Source organism: Acomys minous, assembly GCF_964271855.1.
Source record: "Acomys minous genome assembly, chromosome: 5".
NCBI lineage: Eukaryota > Metazoa > Chordata > Mammalia > Rodentia > Muridae > Acomys > Acomys minous.
This window is the reverse complement of record NC_140494.1, coordinates 25,106,898-25,133,590: the sequence shown is the minus strand read 5'-3', so window position 1 is coordinate 25,133,590 and position 26,693 is coordinate 25,106,898. Positions and strand designations below refer to the sequence as shown.

At 41.0% G+C, this 26,693-nt stretch overlaps 1 protein-coding gene across 11 annotated transcripts in view; it reads left to right on the top strand.

Annotated features, from left to right (window-relative positions):
- CREM (cAMP responsive element modulator) overlaps positions 1–26,693 on the top strand; it is an 81,566-nt gene that overhangs the window by 7,478 nt on the left and 47,395 nt on the right. For 2 of the 11 annotated variants that reach the window (XM_084782003.1, XM_084781993.1), the window contains exons 2-3: positions 7,008–7,105; positions 11,459–11,576. In XM_084782003.1, coding sequence (XP_084638129.1) covers positions 7,062–7,105; positions 11,459–11,576 — 162 coding nt within the window. In that variant the 5' untranslated portion in view covers positions 7,008–7,061. Of the gene's footprint in view, positions 1–7,007; positions 7,106–11,457; positions 11,581–21,734; positions 22,059–26,693 lie in introns of those variants that run through there. The other 9 variants (XM_084781994.1, XM_084782010.1, XM_084782007.1 and 6 more) reach the window with 8 other exon arrangements.

The following is a 26,693-nucleotide window of genomic DNA, read 5'->3' as shown; positions in this document are numbered from 1 at the left end:
CCTCTGGAAGAACGGCAAGTGCTTTTAACTGTTGCTATGTCTCTAGCTCCCCAAAGTATAGTTTTTAAAGGGAAAATTTACTTGCAAAATATTTAGCTTAGTTTTCAGAGATGTAGCTCTCTTAAATGATCTGATCATCTAAATATTTAACACAGTTCTAAACTGCAACAAATGTGCCCAGCATAATGAGATCTGATGGTAAACACAGGTGACCTGTTAATCCTTGGCTGGCTGGAGAACATAGGGTAATTCACATTTTTTAAAAAATAGATTTTTCTTTCTTTGGAGGTAGAATTTTACTGTGTTGCTCTATGCTAGCCTTAAACTCAGTTTTCCTGCCTCAGCCTTCTGAGAACTGGGTTTATGTGCTTTGTTAGAAGTTTCTTTATAAAGCCAGGCATGGTGGCGCACATGGTATAATCCTAGCACTCAGGGAGGCAGAGCCAGGTGGGTCTCAGAGTCTGAGGCCAGCCTGATTCACAAAAGGAGTTCAGGACAGCCAAGGTTACACAGAGAAACCCTGTCTTGAAAAACCAAAAACCAAGTTTCTTATGTGTATATATATTTTTTTCCTAGAAAGTTACATTGTAGTGTTAATTCAGTTAACCAAAGTACATATTCATAACATTCCAAATATAATTTTAATACAATATTTCGGTGCTCTGTATGGATGTTAATGGGTTTTGATAGAACATTGTAATTAATTGAAGCTTTTAAATAGGTGAGGTAAGTGCCAGATGCTGTTTCTATAATCAAGGCTTACATGATATAAAGTTTTCATGGCTATGGTACACAATTTTTCAGCCAAATGCACATAGAAATCCATATCTAGGAAAAGTTTTTGTTTTTGTTTTTTGAGACATGGTTTCTCTGTGTGTAGCCTGGCTATCCTGGACTTGCTTTGTAGACCAAGCTGGCCTCAAACTCACAGTGATCTGCCTGCTTCTGCCTCCTGAGTGTTGGGATTAAAGGCGTGCGTCATCACACCCAGCTGTTTTGTACTTAATATAAGCTGTTTATATACGTATTTTTCTCCTAATACTTACAACTAGCATGCAGGAGACTGAGCAGGAGCATTACTGTCAGCTTGAAGCCAATCCAACCTACAAAGAATTTGCTTGAAAAACTAAAAAACGAAGAAAAACACCTCCCCGACCCCCGTGTAGTTTAGTGGTAGAGTACTTGCCTAACATGATAGCACTACACATACAATCACACATCAAAGTTAAAAATGTCAAGTTATGCATCGTCTATACTGAAATAAACCTAGAGTTAGAATTCTGCTGGTTTTTTTGTTTGTTTTTGTTTTGTTTTGTTTGTTTTGGTTTTTTGAGATGGGGTTTCTCTGTGTAGCCCTGGCTGTCCTGGACTCCCTTTGTAGACCAGGCTGACCTCGAACTCACAGCGATCTGCCTGCTTCTGCCTCCCGAGTGCTGGGATTAAAGGCGTGCGCCACCACGCCCAGCTATAGTTCTGGTTTAACAAATTCTCACAAAGTCCTTCTGAACCTGGAGACTGGAGGTGATGGAATGGTGTTCCTTAGTGTCTCAGTGCCCTTGTACAAGCTTTAAGCCTCTGTATAAATCCCTTTAATGCTTAGAACTTTGGGCATTCATCTTTAAGATAAGGGAACAATGGATGATTTCAGGTGAGGAAATAGCATATAAAATAGTGCTGTGACCAAGTGAAGGGGATTATAAAAAGGTGGAGAGATTCGAATGAGATAAAGTAGGGAAAGACTTAATTCCTCCTGCCAGGAAATGGTTGGGGTGGCCACTAAAAGCCCGAGAGGGTGAACAGAGCTGAGGGGAGTGAAGACTGGGAGATGGAGTTGTTGGCGCTCAACAGGGACTCTGATCCCACAGTTGAAGAACAGCTGGGCATTTCAGAGCCAATGATGTGTCTGGAGAGACTAGGTATTAAGTGAGTGGCTCAGGTCACACAGCCCATAAGTGGTAGCACTGCAGTTCATGCTCTGTCAACTGGCCGGGCTCTTTTGCCCACTCCATCACCATACTGTACTGGTCAGCCACATTTCCATCTCAGGATTGGGGACAGAGGCATTAGGGAGAGGACCACTACGGTGGCCGAGTCAGCAGTACAGCCAAGGCCCCATTGCTGGATGAGAAGCCGTAGCTTTGAGCTTGTGTTTAAGACCTGTGAGCCAATCACTAGGAAACATGGCAGATTGTTGGGAGACTGGTGTTCAGAAAAAGTGTAACTTCAAGTGAAATTTGAGGATAATCAACTAAGGATGAAGCGGCCTAGGGAAAGTGTGTGGAGCGTTGTTGTTCCTGGAGGCCTGGCGAATGCTGACCTTTTTGTGTGTTTTGTTTTTTGAGACAGTCTCACAATGTAGCCCAGGCTTGCCTGGAACTTGCTACTTAGACCAGGCTAGCATCAAACTCATAGAAATCAGTCTGCCTCTGCCTCCCCAGTGCTAGAGTTAAAGGCATCACCACCACACCCAACTGGAATGCAGCTTTTTAAGAGTGGCTCACCTGACATGGTTTAAATAGACTCATGCCTGTAATCCCAGCAGCAGTTGGAAGGCTGAGGTAGGAGGATCACCCTGAGTTTGAAACTAGGCTGGGCTACAGTGTGGAATCCTGTTTCAAGTGCTTATTTTATGCTGTGTATAGGTGGCTTGCTTGTGTGTATTTTTCCATATTATGTGCATGCCAGGTACTCTGGGAAGCTTCTTGGGGCCTCTGGGACTGGAACTAAAGATAGTTGTGAACTACCATGTGGGCGTTGGGGATGGAATCCTGACACACTGGAAGAGCGCCCAGTGCTCTTAGCCATCAGCTCTGCCCCCAAGATCCCTGTTTCAAAAACAAAAACAAAAATCAAGACAGAACAAAAAGATAATTAATTTGAAAGAAAAAGGTTAGAATTTGAAGTGGGAAATGCTGAGGAGATATTAAGGAAAACAGACTTAAAAGTGTCCTGTAAGCACTTGGGAGGCAGAGGCAGGTGAATCTTGTTCGAGGCCAGCCTGGTCTACAGAGTGAGTCCAGCACAACCAAAGCTACACAGTGAAGTCCTGTTTTGAAAAACAACAAAATGTCCTATAGATTTGGCAAGTCTGCAGCCAACCAGGGTTGGCATCTGAGGGGGCTGGGGGTGAAATAGTTCTCTTATAATTTTGAGCCAGAATCTAGTATAGTTTGTTATTGAGGCTAATCTTTTGACATGCTTGTGATGCCAGGAAGCTGGTACCTTCAGTATTGGCTGCCACTGGGAAGAGGAAGTGGCTGGCTGTTCCTGAATTTTGCTGACTACCTTTTCATCATTTTTTTTCTTTTACTTTGTCATTTTGTTGTTGTCATTTTAAGAATCAGTCTCACTGTGTAGTCTTGGCTGGCCTAGAACTTATAACTAGACCAGAGTAGCCTGGAGCTCACTGATAGCTCCTTGCCTCTGCCCCCGAAGTGCTGAGATTTAAAAAAAAGATTTATTTATTATGCATACAATGTTCTGCCTGCACGTGTGCCTGCAGGCCCGAAGAGGGTACCAGATCTCATTATAGATGGTTGTGAGCCACCATGTGGCTGCTGGGAATTGAACTCAGGACCTCTGGAAGAGCAGCCAGTGCTTTTAACCTCTGAGCCATGTCTCCTGCCCCAATGCTGAGATTTTAATTTACTTTTCTTCTTTTAAAAACAGTAACTCCTAAGAGTATATACATATTCAGGCTGGGCATGGGGGCACATATCTTTAGTCCCAGCATACTGAAAGCAGGTAGATCTCTGTACATTCAAGTCCAGCTGCTCTGTATAGCAAGCACATTCTAAATCAGCAGGGTCTACACAGTGAGACTGTTTCAACAACAAACAGCAGCAACAGAAAAGATACTAGTTATTCAGGACAGGTGAGATGGTTTAGAGGGTAAAAGTGCTTTTCTGTGCAGGCCTGATTTGAGTTTAATCCTGGAAACTCAGTGAAAGGAGAGATTCCACAGAGTTGTCTTCTGATATCTACTTGTTCACTTCCTCACTCATACAAAATAATAAAAATGAAATTTAAGAAAGACACTATTCAACTAATGAAAATAATTTATAATGAGATATAGAAATTTCTCTTATTGTCCTGTGAGTCTTATTGGTCAGATATCATTATTCTTGGTTTATCCATCAGTTTCTTCTTTATACTGCAGGCTTTTGGGGAGTAGAGTGTCTCCAAGACTCTGCATAAGAGCATGACATATAAGGGGTTCTGATCAGTATTTAAGAAACAATGGTCCTTACCCTTTCTTGGTTATAGGACTTTTAAAGAGGAGATGATGTTTCTGCGCATGCACTGGAGGGTTTGTATGCCATGATGTGTTTGTAAGCCAGAGAACAACTTTGTAGAGTTGGGTTTCTCTCCTCCCTTATATGAGTTCTGGGGCTTGAAATCAGAACACCTGGCTTTTATGTGGCTAATGCTTTATCAGTTAAGCCATCTTGCCAGTTCTTGATTTTTTTCTTTAAGGTTTATTTTTTATATTTTATGTGTTTGGGGGTTTTGTCTACATATATGTGTAGGCCATGTGCATGCAGTGCCTGGAGGGGTCCATTAGAGGGTATTGGCTCCCCTGGAGCTGGAGTCACAGTTGCTAGCCACTGTGTAGATGCTGGAAACCAAACCTGGGTCCTTTGGGAGAGCAAGTTTTCTTAACCGATGAGCTGTCTCCCTTTCCTCCTTTTAATGTAGGATATCTTGTAGGTCAAGCAGGCCCTGTGCTTCCTGCTTCAGCCTCATGAGTTCAGAGGTTACAGGCGTGTGCCAAAGTGTGATAAACCTGCCTATTGTCTGCAGTTTTAAAGAGAGACCCATTAGAAGGGAGTTTGGGGAGCAGCGTGTCCATGGCCGAGCCCAAAATTCCTAGTAGTATTTCAACTCTGAGATGAGATCTACATTTTGGTAATTTTCTTCACCAGTTTTACCTCATTTCACAATGTCAAATGTTTAGAGGTAAAAAAGGAAATGGTTAAGTTAAAAAAAAAGATTTATCATGTTGTACACCTTTAATTTCAGCACTTGGGAGGCAGAGCAGACAGATCTCTGTGAGTGCCAGGACAGTTTGGTTAACACTGTGAGTGCCAGGCCAGCTAGAGTTGTAAAGTGAAACCTTGTCTCAAAAAAAAAAAAGTTTTATTTATGTGTCTTTGTGTGAGTATAACATATGTGTGCACCTGATGGTGGAGACCAGGGAGCTGGAGTCACAGGCATCTGTGAGCCCCTCAATGGGCAGGAACCAAATGGTCTTGGGTAGTGTACCAGAGCTCTTAAGCCTTGTGCCATTTCTCCAGCCCATATTTTTTTTACAGTGTGTGTGTGTGTGTGTGTGTGTGTGTGTGTGTGTGTGTGTGTACACACCTGTGTATGTGCATGCATGTTTGCATCTGTGGACACCTGAGATAGGACATGTGTAGAGGACAGTGGGAGTCTGTTCTCTTATGTTTCCTCGGGCTCCAGGGACTGGAGTAGGCCGTCAGGCTTGAGAGCAAGTAGTTTTACCAGGTGAGTCTTCTCACATACGCGCCTCTAAACATATTTTAATTATATAAGTGCCAGCCTTGTAGAGGGACCGAAAGGAAGTTTTTAAATGAATTAGTAGTTTGGAGTTAAAAGTCTTTGGCAAGCTGGGCCTGCCAGTGCATACCTTTAGTCCCAGCACTCAGAGGCAGAAGGAGAAGGCTCTTTGTAAGTTAAAGGCCAGCCAGGACTGCCTCGTGAGACCCCTACTCGAGGAAAAAAACGAAAACAAAACAAACAAACAAAAAAACTTTAACAAAACTCAACTTTGAATTTAAGGTAAAAGAAAGTAGCTGAAAAGTTTGTTGCAATGGAGTGAAAAAAATTTTGGTTTTGGTTTTTTTGAGACAGGGTTTCTTTCTCTGTGTAACAGCCCTGGCTGTCCTGGACTTACTTTGGAAACCAGGCTACCCTTGAACTCACAGAGATCTGCCTGCCTCTGCCTTCCGCATGCTGGGATTAAAGACTTGTGCCTGCTGCACAATGGAGTGAAATTTTTAAAAATGATAAATTCAGTCTGGAGAGATGGTTCCAGTAATTACGAACACATACTACTTTTTCAGAGGACCCGTGCCTGAGTCCCAGCACCACATCTAGGGGCTCTGACATCTCTGGCCTCTGCAGGCATCTGTACTCTCATGTGAGTGTACGTACACACACACACACACACACACACACACACACACACACACACACACAGAAATATTAAAAATAAGTCTCTAAAAGTGAGAAAATGATAAAAATCATTGAGTTTATGGTGTGATCTTTGCCTTGTAAATTGTGAATAGCTGCTGTACAGAATGTTGGATTAGGTAGCACTGTTCTTACTCCAGTGGATCGAATCTGAGAAGTAGCCACTGTAAATCTTATGAATCCTTCTCCTTAGGAAGGGAAGAACATTGAATATAAATTAATAAGTTTGTATGTGTGTGGAGGGGTTGTTTGTTTTAGTAGATGGTCTCACTATATAACCTGGTGGTCTGGAACTGTAGACCAGAGTGGCCTGGAACGCATAGAGTTCTGTCTACCCCTGCTTTCAGATGCTAGCATTAAAGATACACGCCGCCGTATCTGCCATAAATTGATAAGTTTGAATAATACAGAGTCCTGTCAGCCTTTAATTCTGTTTTTTAGTTTTAAAAAAGGTAAATTATCTACCAGTGGGAGGCAGAGGCAGCTGGAGCTCTGTGAGTTTGATGTAAGCCAGCCAGGACTACATAGCAAGTTCCAGGCCAGCCAGGGCTATATAGTAAGATCCCATCTTAAAAAAAAAAAAAAAAGACTGGGCAGGAGGCAGAGGCAGGCAGATCGCCTGTGAGTTGAAGGCCAACCTGGTCTACAAAGGGAGTCCAAGAAAAAACAAGAACAAACAAACGTCCAAAAGCAAACAAACAAAAAGAATATTTTTCCTCTCTTAGTTTTGAGAGATTAATTTTAAATAAAATGTTATGACTTCATAATTCAACATTGTGATTTTACTGCAGGATAAATAAAGAAGAAAACAGGGAAGCAAAGCATTGATTACACATGTAATAATAATGAGCAAATGTGGCAGGAAAAAGTATATGAGGACAAATGTAAGGTAGGTGGATATTTTTCCTGTTCTTGGGAAGGTCTTAGCTAGAGTTGAAAGTTCCAGTGAGAAGCAAATTAGCGGTGCCCGTGGCACACAGGTCTGCATGTGTGTATATATGTGTGTGATAACATGTACTCACTTCATTCAGTCATCCAGCATGAAGCTGATTGGGTGTTGACACTTGGCTTTTGCTGAGTATTGGTGGCATCTTAAGCCAGAAGTAGACTTGCCTATCTGTATGTGGATGGGAGAGTATAGAATTAGGAGTCTTCAGAGGCTGAGGCATCTTTCTTTCTATTATACTTTGAGAAGAAGAATATCTCCACAGTGTTTTCCAAATCAGAAATCTTCAAGTTGTCTTTTGGTTAACCCCAGAAAATACACTTGGATTTATCTCTGTAGAGAACATAATTTTTCTATACCTTTTTTTTTTTTTTTGTAAAGCTACTTGAAAATAGGAACACACTTTGGCTTGGAGATATAGGTCAGTTGATAAAGAGCGCTTACCTACCATACAAGAAGCCCCAAGTTGCAGCTTTAGCAGCACATAAACTGAGCCCAGTGGTGCAGGCCTCAGATGGGCAGCAGGAGAATGAGGCATTCAAGGTCATCTTGGGCTAATAACAAGTTTGAGACCAAACTGCGATACCTGAGACCTAATCTTAAAAAAAAAAAATCGTTAGTGAATTGTTTTGTTTTTCTTCTCTAGCTATATTATATATATATTTTTAGAATAGATGAAAAATAGTCCAAGGGTAATTTAGTCATTTACCAGTCTAACTTGTTTTTATAAATTGGAAAGACCCCAAACTATGAATTTACTAGTTAATTGAGTACTTTAATTAAAGCTATAAAGATATCTTATTTTTTCAGTTAGAATTTTTGAATTGTACTTCCTTTTTCTCTTCTTTAATCTGGCTGAAGACAGGGTTTCTCTATGTGGCCCTCAACTCACAGAGATCTACCTGCTTCTCCCTCTGCCTCCTGAGTGCTGGGATTAAAGGCATACACCACAACGACTGACTGTCTGATTCTGACTTTTTAAAAATTGATTCCTGGGTGCCTATTATGGGGCAAGTGAGCCATGGCACCCAGGAACAGTCCTGGAGCAAGAGTGAGGTTGAGATGTATCCAAACCCAGAAAATCTCATCACGAGACCAACAGGAGTAAGGACTGCTCCCTCCCTCCCTGTCCTGGCCTGCATGCCCTGGTGCATGTAGTCTTGCAACCCCCACCCTGGCCACCCTAAGATAGGCATGTAGACTGGTGGCCAGGTTCCAGGTTAAAACTTACTATTTCCTTATAAGGACATGCCCAGCCATCACCTAGAATTCCTCTCCAGATGAGTGAAGCACCTGAGCCCCAGCCAATGATGTATGCTCATCCCCCAAAACCCTTACCCACTTCCCCAAGGTTTACATAGCCCTAATTTACCCTAGTAACAAGCTGTTTCACTGAAAACTGTCTTGGATAGCCCCCCCCCCCCCACTGGACTAAGATCCTGCTAACCTATCTGGCTGGCTGAGCTTCATTCCTTCAGTCTAGCGTCCGTGTGCAGTGGTGCCTGGGTGCCCTGAGGCCAGAAGCAAACCCAGATTGGCAGCCCATGAGAGCTTTTACTTAAAATGTTTTTCATTTTTCCTCCTACATAATCTTCAGGATGCTGTGTGTGGCCCTATCCTCAGCAGATGTCATCATTTCTTCTGTGTTCCCAAAACATTTCATACGCATCATACTTCACACAGTTTAAAAAGTTACCCGTCCCTGCCAGAGGCAGCCCCTACATACTGTGTGACTCACATGGAGACTGTGCTGCCTATGGAGTGCATCTGAGCAGGGGGTCTAGGTCCTCTCTGCATGGTCCTTGGTTGGTGCCCCAAAGTTTGGCTGTGAGTCTCAGCACCTGCTTCTATCCCCTGCTGGGTGGAGTCTTTCAGAGGACATCTAAATTAGGCTTCCATTCTGTTTCCTCTCTTCAAGCAGTTCCATTGTCTGTTGTATTTGCCCTTCTGAATGAGAATTAAGCATCCTCCCTAGGGTCCTTGTTATTTAGTTTAGTTTAGTTTTGTTTTGGTAGGTTTTTTTTGTTTGCTTGTTTTTGTTTTTGTTTTTTTTTTTTGAGACAGGGTTTCTCTGTGTAGCCCTGGCTGTTCTGGACTCTTTTTGTAGACCCAGGCTGGTCTCAATTTTACAGAAATCCACCTGCCTCTGCCTCCTGAGTGCTGGGATTAAAGATGTGTGCCACCATGCCCAGTGTTATTTAGCTTCTTTATGTCTGTGGGTTATAGCATGGTTATCCTGTACTATAAGGCTAATATCCACTTATAAGTGAGTATATACAATGCATGTCTTTCTGGGTCTGGGTTACCTCACTCAGGATGATCTTTTCTAGTTCCATCCATTTGCCTGCAAATTTCAAGATTAAAAAATAAAATCATTTTTATTTATTTACATTAAATAAAAAATATTTATATTATTTACATTACATAAATATTTATATTAAATAAAATTATAAACAAATATATCTAAAATAAACATTTTATTTATTAATTATATATACAATAAGTAATAAATTTATTATTTAATGTGTATATATTGTTATTATATATATAAATATTATGTTTTTAATATATATACATGTATACTTGCATGGCAGAACAGAGCACCAGATCTCATTATTGATGGTTATGAGCCACCATGTGGTTGTTGGGAATTGAACTCAGGAACCTTTGGAAAAGCAGCTAGTGCTCTTAACCTCTAAGCTATCTCCCAGCTGTAGGGTTGGTTTTTTTTTTGTTTTGTTTTGTTTTGTTTTTAAGAGCTGAGTAGTGTTCTGTTGTGTAAATGTACATTTTTGTTTTTATTCTTTGGTTGAGGGACATCTAGGGTGTTTACAGTTTCTAGCTATTATGAAGAAAGCTGCTATGAATATATTGAGGAAGCATCCTTGTATTGTGGAGCATATTTTGGGTATATGCCCAGGAGTGGTATAGCTGGGTCTTGAGGTAGAACTATTTCCAATTTTCTGATAAACCTCCAGATTGACTTTTAAAGTGGTTGTAGAAGTTTGCACTCCCACCAGCAATGGAGGAGTGTTCCCCTTTCTCCACTCCTCACCAGGATGTGCTGTCACTTGATCAGAGCCATTCTGATAGGCGTAAGAAGGCCTCTCAGGTTTTGATTTGCAGTTCCCTGATGACTAAGGACGTTGGGTACTTCTCTAGGTGTTCCTCAGCCATTCAATATGAGATTCCTCCGTTCTCTTTAGCTCTGTATCCCACTTTTTAATTGCACTATTTCGTTTGTTGGCCCACTCATTGATCAGTTTCCCCTGGTGGAGTGGGTGGCCTTGTCAGGCCACAGAGGAAGAGGATGCAGGCAGTCCAGATGAGACTTGATAGGCTGGGGTCAGATGGTAAGGGAGGAGGGCTCCCCCTTTCTGAGGACTAGGGGAGGGGGCAAGGGGGAGATGGAGAGAGGGTAGGAAGAGGCTACAATCAGGAAATAAAGTAAATAAATTTAAAAAAAACTGACAAACAAAAAGAAGTTATTTGTCTTGGCTTTATGGTAGGACTGTCATCCCATTAACATAAAATGAATTCAGAAATAAAAACATAACAAAAATGAGTTATTTCTTGAAACATAATTTTTCTCTGCTTTAATAACTGAGGGCCTGAGGATGTAGCTCAGTGATAGAGTAGTGCTTGGCGTGCATACAGCTTTGGGCTCCCCATCTTAGCACTGCACATTGGATGATTGAATGAATAAGTAAATAGCTTGGAAGCTGGAGGAAGGTACTTAATCCTTTCTGAATCTACTTTTTTTGGGAAACTTGTTTTTAGAAACTGCTTAGTGCCAACAGATCCAGGCACATAATTGTAACACAGTGTAGACAATGGGGAAAGATCTTTCACATCACACCACAGTGTAAAGGAGGTATATTATGTCTTGGGAATTACAGCATACTGAACTTTTCGTATTGTTCATGTAATGTTGGTATTTATCTATACTAAACAGTGTGTGTGTGTGTGTCTGTCTGTCTGTCTGTCTGTAAGAGGACCATTGCTTCTGTTGGGTTTCTTCGATGCATGAAGATGTCAGAGATTGAACGCAAGTCATCAGGCTTGGCAGGAAGCACTAAACAGCTAATTCCCATAAAACACATTACAGTACATCCTTAGCATCTTTTGTGTTTACTGAGCAGAGAATTAATGCCAGAGTATTAAGACTATAACTGAATATAGTATAGACAGTAGTCAGAAGTGAAGGTCAGACAAGCTAGATGAGAGCAGAGTTGCTGTTTATACATCCTTCAGGTATTGCCTTCATGTAATGTGTTTTTCTTTTTTGTCTCTTAGGCAAATGACCATGGAAACAGTTGAATCACAGCAGGATGGAAGTGTAACACATTCTGTGGCAGAGCACAGCTCTGTTCATATGCAGAGTGGCCAAATTTCTGTTCCTACTCTAGCTCAGGTAGGTCATAGGCAGGTACTGATAGAAGTTAAAATAGCTGGAAATGAGAATTGTGTGAAGATTTTTTTCATTTATCCTAAATACAGCCCATATTTATTGATTTGATTTTGATGAGAAGACTTTTCTATTGTATGTGTTTGGTAGTACCCGTTGATCCCCACTTCCACCAGCACTATGGGAAGGAAAGACAAAAAAAAAAATCCTTTGTAGCATGTAAATTCCAAGTTATTCCTTGACTGGTTAGCTAATTCCAAATATATACAGTTCTAATATCATAGTTTTTAAAGTTAGTGGAATTTCTATTTGCCCATTCCTATCAGTAGGTGTTGAATTTTTTGTTAGTTTTTTGAGAATTTTGTACACCGTATTTTGATCACATTTACCACCCTTTTCCAACTCTGTCAGTTCCATATCCCCTTTTCCCTACCTTCCCAAATTTGTGTCCTCTTTATATAATTTTGTTTTTCTTTTTGAGACTGGATCTCATTGTGTAATCCTGGCTGGCCTGGAACCCACAGAGGTCCATTTGCCTCTGCCTCCTGAGTGCTGAGATTAAAGTGAGCACCACCTCATCTGGCCATTCCTAGTCTCTTAGTTTCTGTACCTTGACCAGTTGTGGGTCTCTGTTAATTCCTCCTCCTCTTCCTCCCTTTCTTCTTTTTTGGTTTTTCAAGACAGGATCTCTCTGTATAGCTCTGGCTGTCCTGGATTCGCTTTGTAGACCTGGCTGGCCTCAAACTCACAGGGGTCCACCTGCCTCTGCCTCCCAAGTGCTGGGATTAAAGGCGTGTACCACCACACCTGGCTAATTTCCATCTATTGCAAATAGAAATAGAAGCTTGAGCTGGGTTGAGAGCTGTATTAATCTCTGGGTATAATGATAGGTCACTAGGAGGCAGCTAAATACTATGTCCATTTAGCAGCAGAATGGTAATAGGTTTATCTCTAGGTACTATGACTGGTGTAGCCACAGGATTTTGGCCTGACAAAGGTACTAGGTATGGTTTCATTTTATTCAGTAGGCCTTAGATTTAACCAGAAAGTGGATGGTTGTTTATGTGATGTAAACGACACATCTTGTCAGGCCAATCATTATTGTAATTTGCATGGTTCACAGGTAGCTAAGACTGATCATTATTTTTCTCCTCACGTAGCATGAATAGCGCTTTGCAGCATTATGGAAGCTAGCCAGTAGGGATAAAGCTTTCAGGTCTCTACTGGATTGATATCTCCATGTTCTATCACTCTAGTGTGTGGCATTTTTAACAATACAGTCTTACTGCCAAGTTTTGGTGGCATGTGTAATCCGTAATATGTAAGGGTCTATAGGATCCTACTGCTCAACAACTCCAAAAGAGTTAATCCATTCTTAGTACAGGAGTTATTTTCGCCACTGTTCTATTGTCCTGAAAAGAGACCATGACCAAAGAAACTTAGAATAGCAAGTATTTAACTGGGAGTTTGCTTTCAGTTGTAGAGGGTTACTGCATGATCATCATGGTAGGAGCATGGGGGCAGGCTGGCAAGCTTGCTACTGCAGCTGCAGCTGAGTGCCTTATATCCTGATCTGTAGGCAGCAGACCGAGAATGAAATTGCCCTGGTGTGGGCTTTTGAAGCCTGAGCGTTCACCTCCAGCGACACACCTCCTCCAACATGGCCACGCCTCCTCTAACACGGCCACGCCTCCTCTAACAAGGCCACACCTCCTCTAACAAGGCCACACCTCCTAATCTAGCTGGAACATGCGCAGGGCCTAAAAATGCGGTGGACTGAAGTCTCATACAATATACAACTTATTCAAAGCATCAGATAATTTATACTCCTAAGGGTTAAAAAGAGTTACCCAAGCTAGGCGTGGTGGCACATGCTTTTATTCCCAGCACTTGGGAAGCAAAGGTAGGTAGATCTCTGTGCCTTCGAGGCCACCTGGTCTACAAAGACGGTTCCAGGACAGCCAGGGCTAGACAGAGAAACCCTGTCTCAAAATATCAAACCAACCAACCAACCAAACAAACAAAAAAAGAGTCACTTGAGTAAATTATACAGTCATAAGGACAAGCTGCATATGAAAAAAATGTTTTCCATAGAAGCATATAAACAAATAATAGCCATCTGTAGTGAATAATCTGAAGTGAACTCACTCCTGTCCACTCCACCTGAGAGGAAAGTTCATTCCAAGAACAACCCATGTTAGGGAGAAACATAGATTACAAGACTCTTGCCTTATTTACTTGGAGTTTTCTCACAAACTCTCAGAAATCTTACACAGCTTTGCTCAAAGCCCGTGTTCTGACTTTGCTAAACAGTCCATCAACTGGGAACCAGACATTCAAGTATGTGAGTCTGTGGATGCCGTTCTCATTCGCCCCGTGCCGGGGACATCAGGAAGGGGCCTTGTTACCTCTAGGAAAAAGAGAGCATCTCATTCTGTTTCTCAGGCTGACCTACAACTCAAGGCTAGCCTCAAACTCAAGGTCATGCTTCTGCCTCAGTCTTCCAAGTGTTGGCATTCTAAGCATCAGCTACCATATCTGGCTTCAATTAGATCTTAAACTTTGAAATAGTTTCATTCTGAGAACGATAATAACAATTAATGCCTATTTGATTAGCTCCCAGGTACCTATATAAATGCATAATAAAGAAATATATGAATTTATTGATTTAGCAAATTCTTAAGAAAAATTAACAAATTCTTAAGAAAATTAACAGACTAAATGTTTAAAAGAATGCCTACTGAATCTTGGCATATTTCTAGCCACACAGGTTCGTGGCTTCTGGTTTTAAATAAAGCTTTTGGAGTGGTATACTAGTTACTTTTCTGTTGCTATCATAAAACATTATGACCAAGACAACTTAAGGAAGAAAGTTTATTTTGGGCTTTGGTTTCAGAGGGCTAGGAGTCCATGGTGGCACAGTGGGGAACGATAGCAAGCAGCAGGCCTGCAGCTGCAGCAAGGCGTAAGAGTTCACACCTGCAATAAGGCACAAAGCAGAGAGAGTGAACTGGAAATGGCAGGTGTCTTGAAACTCGCAGAGCCTACCTCTCGTGATGTACTTCCTCCAACAAGGCCACCTCCTAAACATACCCAGTTAGTGACATTAGTGGGGGCTCAGGGTTCAAATACATGAGCTTATGGGGAGCATTTTCTTTCAGATCACCATGAGTAATGAGGTTATATAGGCATCTCAGTAATTCCAATATGTATGAAGTGCTGTCACATGTTGAATATAATACAAAAAGTATAAGGCATATAGCAGAGGGAGTAGCCAGCTGACAAGGCACTTTTTCTGTGATTTTTCATTTGAGGTAGGTCCAAGGGTTAGAAGTTTTTAGGTGGGGGTCGGCAGGGCGGGCAGTGTATTCTGGGTAGAGAGAAGAATGTGTTCAAAAGCAGAGAGTCAGCATTTGGAAGACTAGAGACGAGCAGCATTTAGTGGGGAGTCAACTGTCTAGTCTGAGTAGGACTGGTAAAAGTGAGCAGAAGGTTGCAGATAGTTGAAACTTTAAAATATCCTGTACTCTAAATATTCTTGAAATATATTCAGATGCCCACTGTGTTTAGAATACTACTAGCCCTGTGGAGATGGATTTGGAATTCAATGAGTCAGTAGGGAGGCCATCATTGGAATTCTGGTGGAGCCATGGTGATGTGGGATACAAGGGCTACTACGATTTTTCAGTATTAAAAAAGTTGTGTGTGTGTGTGTGTGTGTGTGTGTGTGTGTGTGTGTGTGTGTGTGTGTGTGTGTGAATGAGCATGCACATGTATCTACAAGTACCGATGGAGGCCAGAAGAAATGATTGGGTCCTCTGGACTGGTGTTACAGGCAGTTGTGAGCTGCCCAGTGTGGGTACTGGGAATTAAACTTGGGTTCTCATCAAGAGTAGCAAACAAAGTTTCAGATTAGTCTTTAGCCTCCCAGAATCTTAAATAAAATGGTTGTTTATTTTGTTAGTTTGTGTATGCTGGCACACATAGGGGTGGCAACTTTACCTAGCAGGTAAAGATACATGTCATCAAACCTGTTTGATTCCTAGGACCCACGTTGATAGAAGGAAAAATACTGATGCCTGAAAGTTGTCCTCTTGGGCTGGAGAGATGGATCAGTGGTTAAGAGCACTGGCTGCTCTTCCAGAGGACCTGAGTTCAATTCCCAGCACGCACATGGCAGCTCATAATTGTCTGTAACTCTAAGATCTGATACTCTTACACAGACATACATGCAGGCAAACACATAAAAAAAAAAAGTTGTCCTCTTAATCTCTCTTCCATGTGTCCTATGGCACTGAGTACTCCCACAAATACATACAAATAAGTGATAAGTACATAGGTTAGCAGGAAATTAGTAAGCAAATGAAAAAAAAAATAGCATAAAACTGCCTATATCATAACATCTAGAGATATTATCATTTTGAAATTTTTGTGCATATTCTTTCGTTATTTATTTTTTGTCTTTGAGAATAGAATGAAAAGTGTATTTTTCTACTTGGGGTGTTTGTTTTGCTTTTTTTGTTTATTTGTTTGTTTTTGTTTTTTGAGACATGGTTTATGTAATAGCCCTGGCTGTCCTGGAACTCTCCTTGCATACCAGGCTGGCCTCCAACTTGATCGCCTGCTTCTCCCTCTTGAGTGCTGGGACTAAAGACATATGCTACCATGCCTGACTTTGTGTTGCTTTGTTTTTATACTATAATTTCTAGCTTCAAATTCTGCCATTCCTTGCTGAAGTCCCAGTTGAAGGCAAACCTTCCTTTTGCCTCTACTTGCTTCTCTTTAGGTTCTGTTCACTAACTTCTGCTCATGTCATTTCCCCAGAAACACATGGCTTAGTACAGTCAGCACACTACGTCTCTTCACATTGTCTTTGGTCCCTTCATTTTCAGTTGATGATGTGGAGTTTCTAAGGGACCTTTAGCCTGGTAAACTCCAGATTTGTAAGCCTCAGTCACAAATTGCAAAACAGTTCATCACTAAGATGCTCCAAAAGCAACTGTGATTTATGCACTTTGGGACTTTACTCTAGTGGTTAGGAAGTAGTATTTTGTGCTGTCAGGAGTTTCATCATATATCTATCATCTGTTTATTGTGCGTGCGTGTGTGTGTGTGTGTGTGTGTGTGTGTGTGTGTGTGTGTATGTTTATGTGTGTGTGTGTGTGTGTGTGTGTGTGTCCATCCATGTGTCCATGTCAATGTGTGTGTCATGGCACTCATGTGGAGGTTAGAGGAAAACTTGGAGTCAGTTTTCTCCTTTTGAGAATAAAAGTCTAATTGTCCAGCTTGGCAGCTGGCACCTTTATCCCCTGAGACATGTCTATGGCTCCCTAAAATGGGTTTTAGTAGGTGTAGAGAATAGATGGGCAGAAAGGAGAAGAAACTAAAAATATAGATTTGTTAAGATGTTCCTTAAGAACATAGAAAGGAGAATAAAGACTTGGGAGATGGCTGAGTCAAGGAACTGGAAAAGGCTATGGTTTATGGTAATTCTTTTAGAATAGCAAATATCAAATACTGGATATTTTAACATTCCATATGGCAAGCTTATGAATTTTGTTGTTTCCTTATTTTCTGTATTTGATCACAAATGGAGCCCTTTCTGCTGTCCTTCTGTGACACCATAATGGTGCATGCAAATGTCTTGGCCGTGCTCAGGACCGTCCTTACTAGGCTCTGCTGCAAAGTTATGGACTCGTTTCTAAATGTGATGGAGAAGCCTGGCTATTTGGGGAAGGAGAACTTGGAAAAAATTTTATTTTATGTGCATTGGTGTTTTGCCTGCATGTATATCTGTATGAGGGTGTCAGATCTTGGAGTTACAGACAGTTATGAGCTGCATGTGGGTGTTGGGACCTGGGTCCTCTGGAAGAGCAGTCAGTGTTCTTAACCTCTGAGTCCTGTCTGCAGGCTCTACACTGGCAAATTTGGAATCACCAATGATTATAGAGCCGGTCATTGTGGCTCTCCCAGGCAGATTAAACAAGCATGGAATGATTAGCCCTAGATTTGATGTGCCACTCAAAGAGCTGCAAAAATGGCAGAATAAACCACTCTTACCTAGTTAGCTTGGTTTCATTGTATGACAGCCTCAGCTAGGATTATGGACCATGAAAAAGTAAGACAAGAATACATATTTGGAGGGAATTCTGGGATTGATTTGGGGGCGCTGTAAAGCATATATGTAAATAAAATGTCTCAGTGGATTCTATAAAAACAAAACCATGGATCCTGGTGTAGTGGCACACACTTGACATCCCAGCCCCTGGCAGCACTTGGGAGGCTGAGACAGAGGTTCAAAACTTCTAGACCAGCCTAGACTATGTAGCAAGACCTTGTCTCAAAAGATAAAATAAACTGTAGTTTTTATCTTTCATATCCTAATAATGTGAAGAAATGAAAAAGTAGTATGAGGTAATTCCTGAATTATTTAGTTACCTAATGACCATCCTCTGTGCTTTCCATAGCAATTTGAAGAATCACACTATTCTTAGTTAAAATGTTATGAGTAGGATTAATCATTTGTGTTCTTGTAGTATCTAAAGCTGTTCATATCTGAGTATTTGTTATCATTATACAAAATCACATGTAGATTAAAAAGTCAGGCTGAAATGTCTTTAAGTCCTGTGATATGTGTCCACTGGGGCTAATTATTCTCGGTTCCTGATAGCACAATAAACGTACTGGTAACTTGCTTTAATTAGGGTGGTAAACTCTGTAAGTTAGACTTAAGTTCAGCTTTGTATGAAGAGTATTTAATTTTCTTGTGCATCTGACCAGATTTTCAATAAATTGTGTGGGATTAGAAGTTATGACCAAATTACTTAGTGGTTTGACTTTTTGTGTGTGATGCAATTTGTATTAGTATCTGTGGTACCCCTGACCTTTCCAGAGCTTCTGTTAGTTGAGTATCCTGAAGATCATATTTTTAAAAGTCTGAAAATTGTTGATCTTGGTCTTTGCCTAAAGGCTGTACAGATGAATGGAGGGAAGGAAGGGTCCCACCAGGCAAAGTCTGGAGTTTTATGTTTCTCTGCTTTATATACCTTTCTAGTTACATGTGGCACCATTTTCATCTCTGCTTACAGGGTCAATTATAGGGTAGCTACAAGCAGTGTGGTATGCCTGTAGTTCCTAGTACTTGGGAATAGAGTTAGGAGGATTAGGACTCCCAAGACCAGGCTCTCTTACACAGTGATTTCAGAGTCATCCCAGGCCACATGAGAGTCTCTCCTCAGGAAACAAAAACTGGGCCAGCAAGATAGCTTAGGAGGTAGAAATTCTCCTGGCCAAACCTGACAACATGACTTCCATCCTCAAGACCTACAGGTTAGAAGAGAACTGCCTCCTACAGGTTGTCCTCTGACCTCCACATGTGTGCTGTGACATATGCATGTCCACATGTATATACAAACATAATTTACTTATGTTATTTATTGAAGCTGTTATCTTAAGTTTAAGCTCTGATAAGACTAAGACCCAACCCAGCCCTGAAAAACTCCTTTTAATAATTTAGAGGACCTATTTTAAATAACCCAAGAAGAAACTCTTTTCAAAACATAGACTGCTGAAAGACAAAAATGCTACATTTCTAAATAGTTTTAGCTATATTTACATACTCTGGGACTTGTGACAATCTTCCTGTATTAGCCTCCTATGTGCTAGGTAGGACCAAGGCATGAGCCATCATGCTCTGGTATTTGTAACCATTTAATATTTTGTTTAGTGGTGTGTGTGTGTGTGTGTGCGCGCGCGCGTGCGTGCGTGTGTGTGTGTGTGTGTGTGTGTGTGTAGATATATGCTCACCTGCATGCACATGGCAGCCAGAGAAGGACTGCACTGGTTGGTTACAGGTACTTCCGGGCCACATTTGGATTGTCACATGGGTACTAGAGGTCTACCCTCAGGTCCTCATCCTCGCACAGCAAGTATTCTTACTCACTAAACCATCTCTTCTACCTAGTTTTAGCCATTTTAAAGTAAACAGTTGAGTAGTGTTAAGTCTAATCCCTACTGTTGTAAAATTGAACTTTTCCATCTTGGAAACCTGAAACCGTACCCATAAATAGTTCTTTCTTTCTTTTGGTTCCTATAACCATTCTACTCTACTTTCTGTTTTCATGAAATTTAACCAGCTGCATAGAATTGTCTAGTATTTATCTTTTTTTGTGACTGGCTTATTTCATATTTTAAATTTTATTTATTTTTATTTCATGTGCATTAATATTTTGCCTGCATGTATGTCTGGATGAGGGTGTCAGATCTTGGAGTTACAGACAGTTGTGAGCTGCCATGTGAGTGCTGGGAATTGAACTTGGGTCCTTTGGAAGAGCAGTTAGTGCTCTCAACCACTGAGCCATCTCTCCAGCCCCAGGTTATTTCATTTGTCATGATTTCCTCTAGGCTCATTCACGTAGCTTGTGATGTTTTATCTTTAAAGCAGTATATAATATTCTATTGTATATCTTTGTTTTATTTTGTTATTACTGCTTTTGTTGGTTTTGCTTTGTTTGTTTGTTGATACAAGGTTTCTCTGTGTAACCCTGGCTGTCCTGGAACTCACTTTGTATAACAGGCTGACCTCTAGCTCACAAAGATCTGCCTGCTTCTGGCTCCCAAGTGCCACCATGGCCAGCTCAGTACCACTTTTTAAAGTTTCACAAACTTATTTTTGATAGCAACCAAGAGGCACACAGAAAGGAAGGAAGGGCATTTATGATCACCTTTACCTCTGTGGATGTATATGAGTGTTTTTCCTATTTGTATGTCTGTGCACTACATTTATGCAGTGCCTATGGAAACCAGAAGAGGGTGTTGGAGCCAGTGGAACTGGAGGTAGAGATGGTTGTTAGCCACCACATGTATTCTGGGAAGCAAATCTGTTTCTGGAAAAGGAGTGCGTGCTATTGACCTCTGAGACATATCTCCACCCTCAGAAGGTTCTGTTTTGAAATTGTTTTTGTAGTACTTTAGAATAATGTCAAGCAATTGGTAGAATAAAATGAATTGGAATATTTGAAATTGAAATTTGACTGCATCCTAGATACTCCTGTAAACAGTTGCTGTGAGTTGAGTGAAGTGACACAGGCCTGTAATCTACTTGGAAGACAGAGGTAGGAAGATTGTCATGGGTTCAAAACCTGTCTACATTTCTAGTTCTAATCCAGTCTTGGCTGGAGTGATACCCACTTCCCCCCAGCAAAGGAAAACAAAACAAACAACCACTAAAGCCCTACTAGTTGTGGAGATACATGCTTTAATCCCAGGTCACTATTTAAAATTACATTAAAATAGAGCTAGAGATACATAGCTCACTGGTAGTGCAGTTACCTAGCAAGTGGGAGACCTTGGGCTCCATCCCTAGCACCTGGGAGAGGCTTTGTCTAAAATATTCAATCCCTAGTACCACAAAAATCTTAAAAAGAGAAAGACCAAATGAGAAAAAATTTCTACATTTTTATTTTGTTTTTATTAGCATCATTAAATGAGTTCTTAAAAGCATTGAAATGAGATATTTTGCATCTTTATTCAAGTGTTCAATTTGTTTGATTTTAAGATTTTATTTATTTATTGTATATGACTGCTCTATTTGCATGTACACCTGCACACCAGAAGAATGCATTAGATCACATTATATATGGTTGTGAACCACCATCTGATATCTGGGAATTGAACTCAGGACCTCTGGAAGAGGAGACAGTGCTCTTAACTGGAGTGATCTCTCCAGCCCTGTTTGTTTGTTTTTTGAGACAGGATTTCTCTGTCTAGCCTTGGCTGTCCTGTAACTCACTCTGTAGACCAGGATGCCCTTGAACTCACAGAGATCTGCCTACCTTTGCCTCCTGAGTGCTGGGATTAAAGGTGTGTGCCACCACTGTCTGGCCTCAAGTGTTCAGCTTATAATGTTCTGTTTTTGTGTTTTCAGCTTCTAATTATTTGAGATATTTGCTAAATACTATTTTCCTACAAGATCCATAGAAATGGAGGTCGTCTTCAACAAGTTTCTTAGATCACTGAAAGGAATTTTCATTCTGGTCCTTGACACTAATCTAGGTGACACTGAGATTTGATCTCTTAGGCAGTAGAGTGGACAGAGTCAGGGCTCTGCCATATTGTGAATTCACATCTCTTTAATCCTTTATTAGCTGTCCCAAATGCAGGCCTATGTCTGTGATGTTCTTAGCTGTATTGTGACATCATAAACCCCACCGTGAGGGAACCTAGCTACGCACTGGAGCTGATCTACTAGGTGCTGATCGCATGCTGTGCTACAACACTGTGAGGTTTCCCCAGTATAAGTGTAATTGTTAGAACTTTTTTTTAAAGTTCCAAATCCAAGTGAGGCTATCAACCGCATCACCGTAGCCTGTTTCTTCAGATTATCTCCTGTCTGTGGTGGGGTCTCAGTGGATGTGGTGGCACCAGCATAACCTATGCTTCAGGCATCCTATAGAAGAAGATTATTCTTCAGGGGATCTGGATAAAAAGGTAAATTCCTATCTGCTGTGAGTTCATTCTTTATATTTTTAAAGCCTCAGAAAAACAGTCTCAGCTATAAAGTATAATAATGCACACTGCCTTTATGTTTTCAGTTTGTTTTTGAGAAGGATGCTATTTGATTTTTGGAATGTGGTATGTACACTCCTAGCTCTCTCCATGGCCTTTGCCTTTTTTTCAGCTAGGCTCTCTCTGTTGATGCCCCTCCCCTTTGACACTGGATCACCTTTTTCCATGCTCCTCTGCTGTATCACTTTCTAATTCCTTGCTTTGATTTTTCTTTGAAGAATTGAGCACTATCCAAAATATTTGTTTCACCAATTGTCTTTTTTTCTTTCTCATTTGGGATGGCAGGGACTTGTAAGCCTTCTGCTTTATCCCCACTGGCCTATGAAACCCTCAGCAAGTGTACAGAAAGTACTCTTAGTTAATACAAGAGTTAGTTAAAAAATATGATGCACCCTTGTGAATTTCTTGGTTATAAAATTTTTTTTAGGGCCTTGGAGACATGGGTCAGGGGTAAAGGTGCTTGTCACCAAGCCTCACAACCTGAGTTTGATTTCCAGACCCATGTGGTAGAAGGAGAGAACCAGCTCCTGCAAAATGTCCTCTGGTCTTTATGTGTGTACTTGCTTTCACATAAATATATGTAATAAAATATAATATTTAAAACATTGTTTTAGGACAGCTTGAGAGATGGTTCTGCAGTTAAAAGTGCTTGTTATTGCCCTCTATTCCCAAATACTTGTCTTTATTTTCTCTTTGCTGTTTTTTCCCCATTGCACTTAGGAAGGCTTCTCAGATCACAGCGTGCTGTATATCTGTTAACTTCTACTTCTTGCAGAGGTTGTTTCTAGCACCCACATGATAACAAACAAATAAACAAACAAAACCAAAGAAACGCAACTCTGCAACCCCAGTTCCTCATCCTGACCTGTAGGTGCCCTGCACATCCCTAGGTACAGGCAGGACACTCGTACATAAAATAATCTAGTCACAGGGGAACATGCCTGTAATCTCAGTACTCAGGAGGCTGAGGTAGAAGAATCGAAAAGTTGAGGACTTCAAGTTCATAGTAAGCTCCTGTCTCACAAACACAGAAGGAACAAACAGAGAACAACAACAGCCTTAGTATTCTAAGGTTATGAGAGAGACTGCTCTGTTTCTATCTGCATATTTTAGTTCAAGTGCACTTTATTGTCTTCCTATAAGAAGCTTTATTTTTGTCTTTTGATGTAACATTTTTTATTTGATGATTTATATTTGAGACATGGTCTTTTTATGCAGCCCAGGCTGGCTTTATACGTCCAATATCCTGCACCTGCCTCCTTAATGCTGTGATTAAGGGGTATGCTGACATGCCTAGTTTACTAATTCCCCAGTGTTTTCAAAGCTTCTTTAGAACCCTTTGCATGCTGTAAGAAAGCGCACACATACACTCGTGATATTATTCAAATATACATCCAACCATGATTCAATAATGTGTGCTTTAGTCTTCACAAGTTTATGTGCTTTCTGTAGTTTCTCTCGCTGCTGATAAACAGCTTGGTTCCATTGTAGTCAGGTGTAATTCAGGGTGTTATTACACCTTATTATAATTTTTAGCTTCTGCCACCCACACAGTGGCTTACGGGCCATCTGTGTCCTCTTCTGACCTCCATGAGTAACAAGCGCACACATAGCACTTATGCATATATTGTGGAGACTTGCTTTGTGTCCTAATATGGGATCCACTTTGAGAAAGTTTGATGGGCTTCTGAGAAGAATGTGTACTCTATAGAGTGTGGGTGGGATGCTCTGTAGCTGTTTGTGTCTGATTGACTCATGACATCGTTTCACTCCAGTGTTTTCTGATTAGGTTTTGTCAGGGTGACCTGTTTACTGGTGAGAGTTGGGTATTGAAGCTCTTCACTGTGTCATGTCACTGTGATGAAGTTAGTCTGTGGCTTTAGGCCGAACAGTATTTAAAAAAAAAATTTATATGAAAGCGCCTGTGTTTGGTGGACTGTTCTTTTAATGGCTATGAAGTGACTATGCTAGTTTTAGTTTGAAGTTTCTTTAGTTAGACATTAAAATTGCTATGCTTGTTTGTCTATTAGTTACATTTGCTTGGAATACCGTTTTCCATTCTTTTATTGTCTATCATTGAGGATGAGGTTTGTTTCTTGGAAGCAGCAAAAAGATAGGTCCTGCTTTCTAATCCAGTCTGATAGTCTGTGTCTATTTATTGGGAGAGTTGAGACCACTAATACCGAGTTATCATTGAGAGATATTTATTAGCTACTTTCTTATTGTTTTTATGGTGTTTTCTTAGCTTTCTCTTGAGTAACAATTTTGGAGTTCTTTATTACCTGTGACCTCCTCCTGGGTGTGTTTTTCTTTTTTTTTCCCCAGACTGAAGTATTCTTCTAATAATCTCAGTAGAGCTGGCTTATGGTAATAAATTCATTTAATCTGTTTTTATCATGGAAAGAATTTTATTTTCCCTTAAATTGTAGTAGTTTGCTTTGGTATAATAATGCATGTTTTGATAAGTTTGTTCTTTCAGAATTTGGAATACATTGCATAGCCAGATGTTTATGTTGACTAATCAGGTATTCTAGTGGTGGGCCTGCCTTTATAAGAGTGATGATCTTACAAATTTTGGTCTTTTTACTTTGTGTGTGTGTTTGTTGTTGTTGTTTTGGTTTTTGTTTTTTGAGACAGGATTTCTCTGTATAGCCTTGGCTGTCCTGGACTTAATTTGGAGACCAGGCTGGCCTGGAACTCACAGAGATCTGCCTGTCTCTGCCTCCCGAGTGCTGGTATTACAAGATTTAATGCCTTAATTATAATATGTTGTGGGGAGTTTCTTTTCTGGCCTCATCCATTTGGAGTTTTGCAGGCCTCTTGTACTTGAATGAGTATTTCTTTTTTTAGGTTTGGGAAACTTTCTTCTGTGATTTTTGTTTTGTTTTGAGCCCAAGTCTCACCATGTATCACTAACTGGCCTGGAACTCACTGTGGACCAGGCTGGCTTAGAGCTCACAAACATCCATCTGCCTCTGTCTCCTGAATGTTGGTATTCAAAATGTGTGCTATGATGCCCAGCCCCTCTCCGTTTTATTATTATTATTTAGTATGTATACAGAGCTTTGTCTGCATGTACACCTGCATGTCAGAAGAGAGCATTAGATCACACTATAAATGGCTGTGAGCCACCATGTGGTTGCTGGGAATTGAACTCAGGACCTCTGGAAGAGCAGTCAGTGCTCTTAACCTCTGAGCCATCGCACCAGCCCCGCTCTGTGTTTTTATTGAAAATATATTCTATATCTTCAGTGTGGTATTGTCCTTTTATTCCCATCATCAACAGGTTAGATTATTTTCATGGTGTCCTACTTTCTCTTCACATTTCAAATTTTCTCAATTGGCCTTCCCATTCTTCTACCTTGTCCTCCAAGCCCAGAGCCTCTGTTTTCCCATGGTCCATTCCATTGATAAGTCTTTCCACTGAGATTTATACTTGGCTTATTGAGTTTTGAATTTCCAGCATTTCAGTTTTTCAGTGTTTTTTTTTTTTTTTTTTTTTTTGGTTTTTCGAGACAGGGTTTCTCTGTGTAGCCCTGGCTGTCCTAGACTCCCTTTGTAGACCAGGCTGGCCTCGAACTCACAGTTGATCCATCTGCCTCGGCCTCCCAAGTGCTGGGATTAAAGGCGTGCGCCACCACGCCCGGCTTCAGTGTTTTTTTTGTTTGTTTGTTTTGTGGTTTTTCGGTAAACGGTTTCTCTATCTAATAGCCCTGGTTGTTCTGGACTCGCTTTCTAGACCAGGCTGGCCTTGAACTCACAGAAACCTGCCTGCCTCTGCCTCTGCCTCCCGAGTGCTGAGTTAGGGGTGTGTGTCACCACTGCCTGGGTTCATTTTTCAAATTTTATTTTCCCAGCAATTATGTCTTCATTAAATTCTGTTTTCACATCTTAGATTGCCTTCTTTACTTCATCTCATTGTTTTTGCTCTCAGAGTATACTTATGCCTTCTATGAGTTATTGGAACATTATTATAATAATTCTTCTGAATTCTCTGAAAGTTCCTCCAGGTCACTTTCCTCAGGTTCCATTGTTAGTTTATGTAATTGTGAGGGATTTATGTCATCTTGGTTTTTGTTTTTATTTCTGCATTGGGACTTGTGCATCTCGAATAGTTTATTGCTTAAGTGAGTTTTTTTCTCCCTCCCTCCCTCCATTTCTTCCTCCCTCCGTATTTTCCTTCCTCCCTCCTTCCATTTCTTCCCCCTCCCTCCCTCCCTCCCTCCCTCCCTCCCTCCCTCCCTCCCTCTCTTTCTCCTTGACATCCTTCAGTTGAAGGCATTTATAGTCTTCAGGAAAGGACTTAGTAGTAAGTCTGAGAGGCCTGCTTTCTTCTGTAGGGCTGGTACAGGAAGAATCTGAGCAGTGTAGCAGGGCCCTAAGGAGGAGAAGCTGGGTCTCCTACTTGCTGCAGGAGACCGTGCAGGCAAAGTTGTTGGGCTCTGTAGGTGGGCCTATGGGCACTGTAGATGGGCCTGTGGGCACTGTAGGTGGGCCTGTGGGCCTGTGGGCACTGTAGGTGGGCCTGTGGGCACTGTAGGTGGGCCTGTGGGCCTG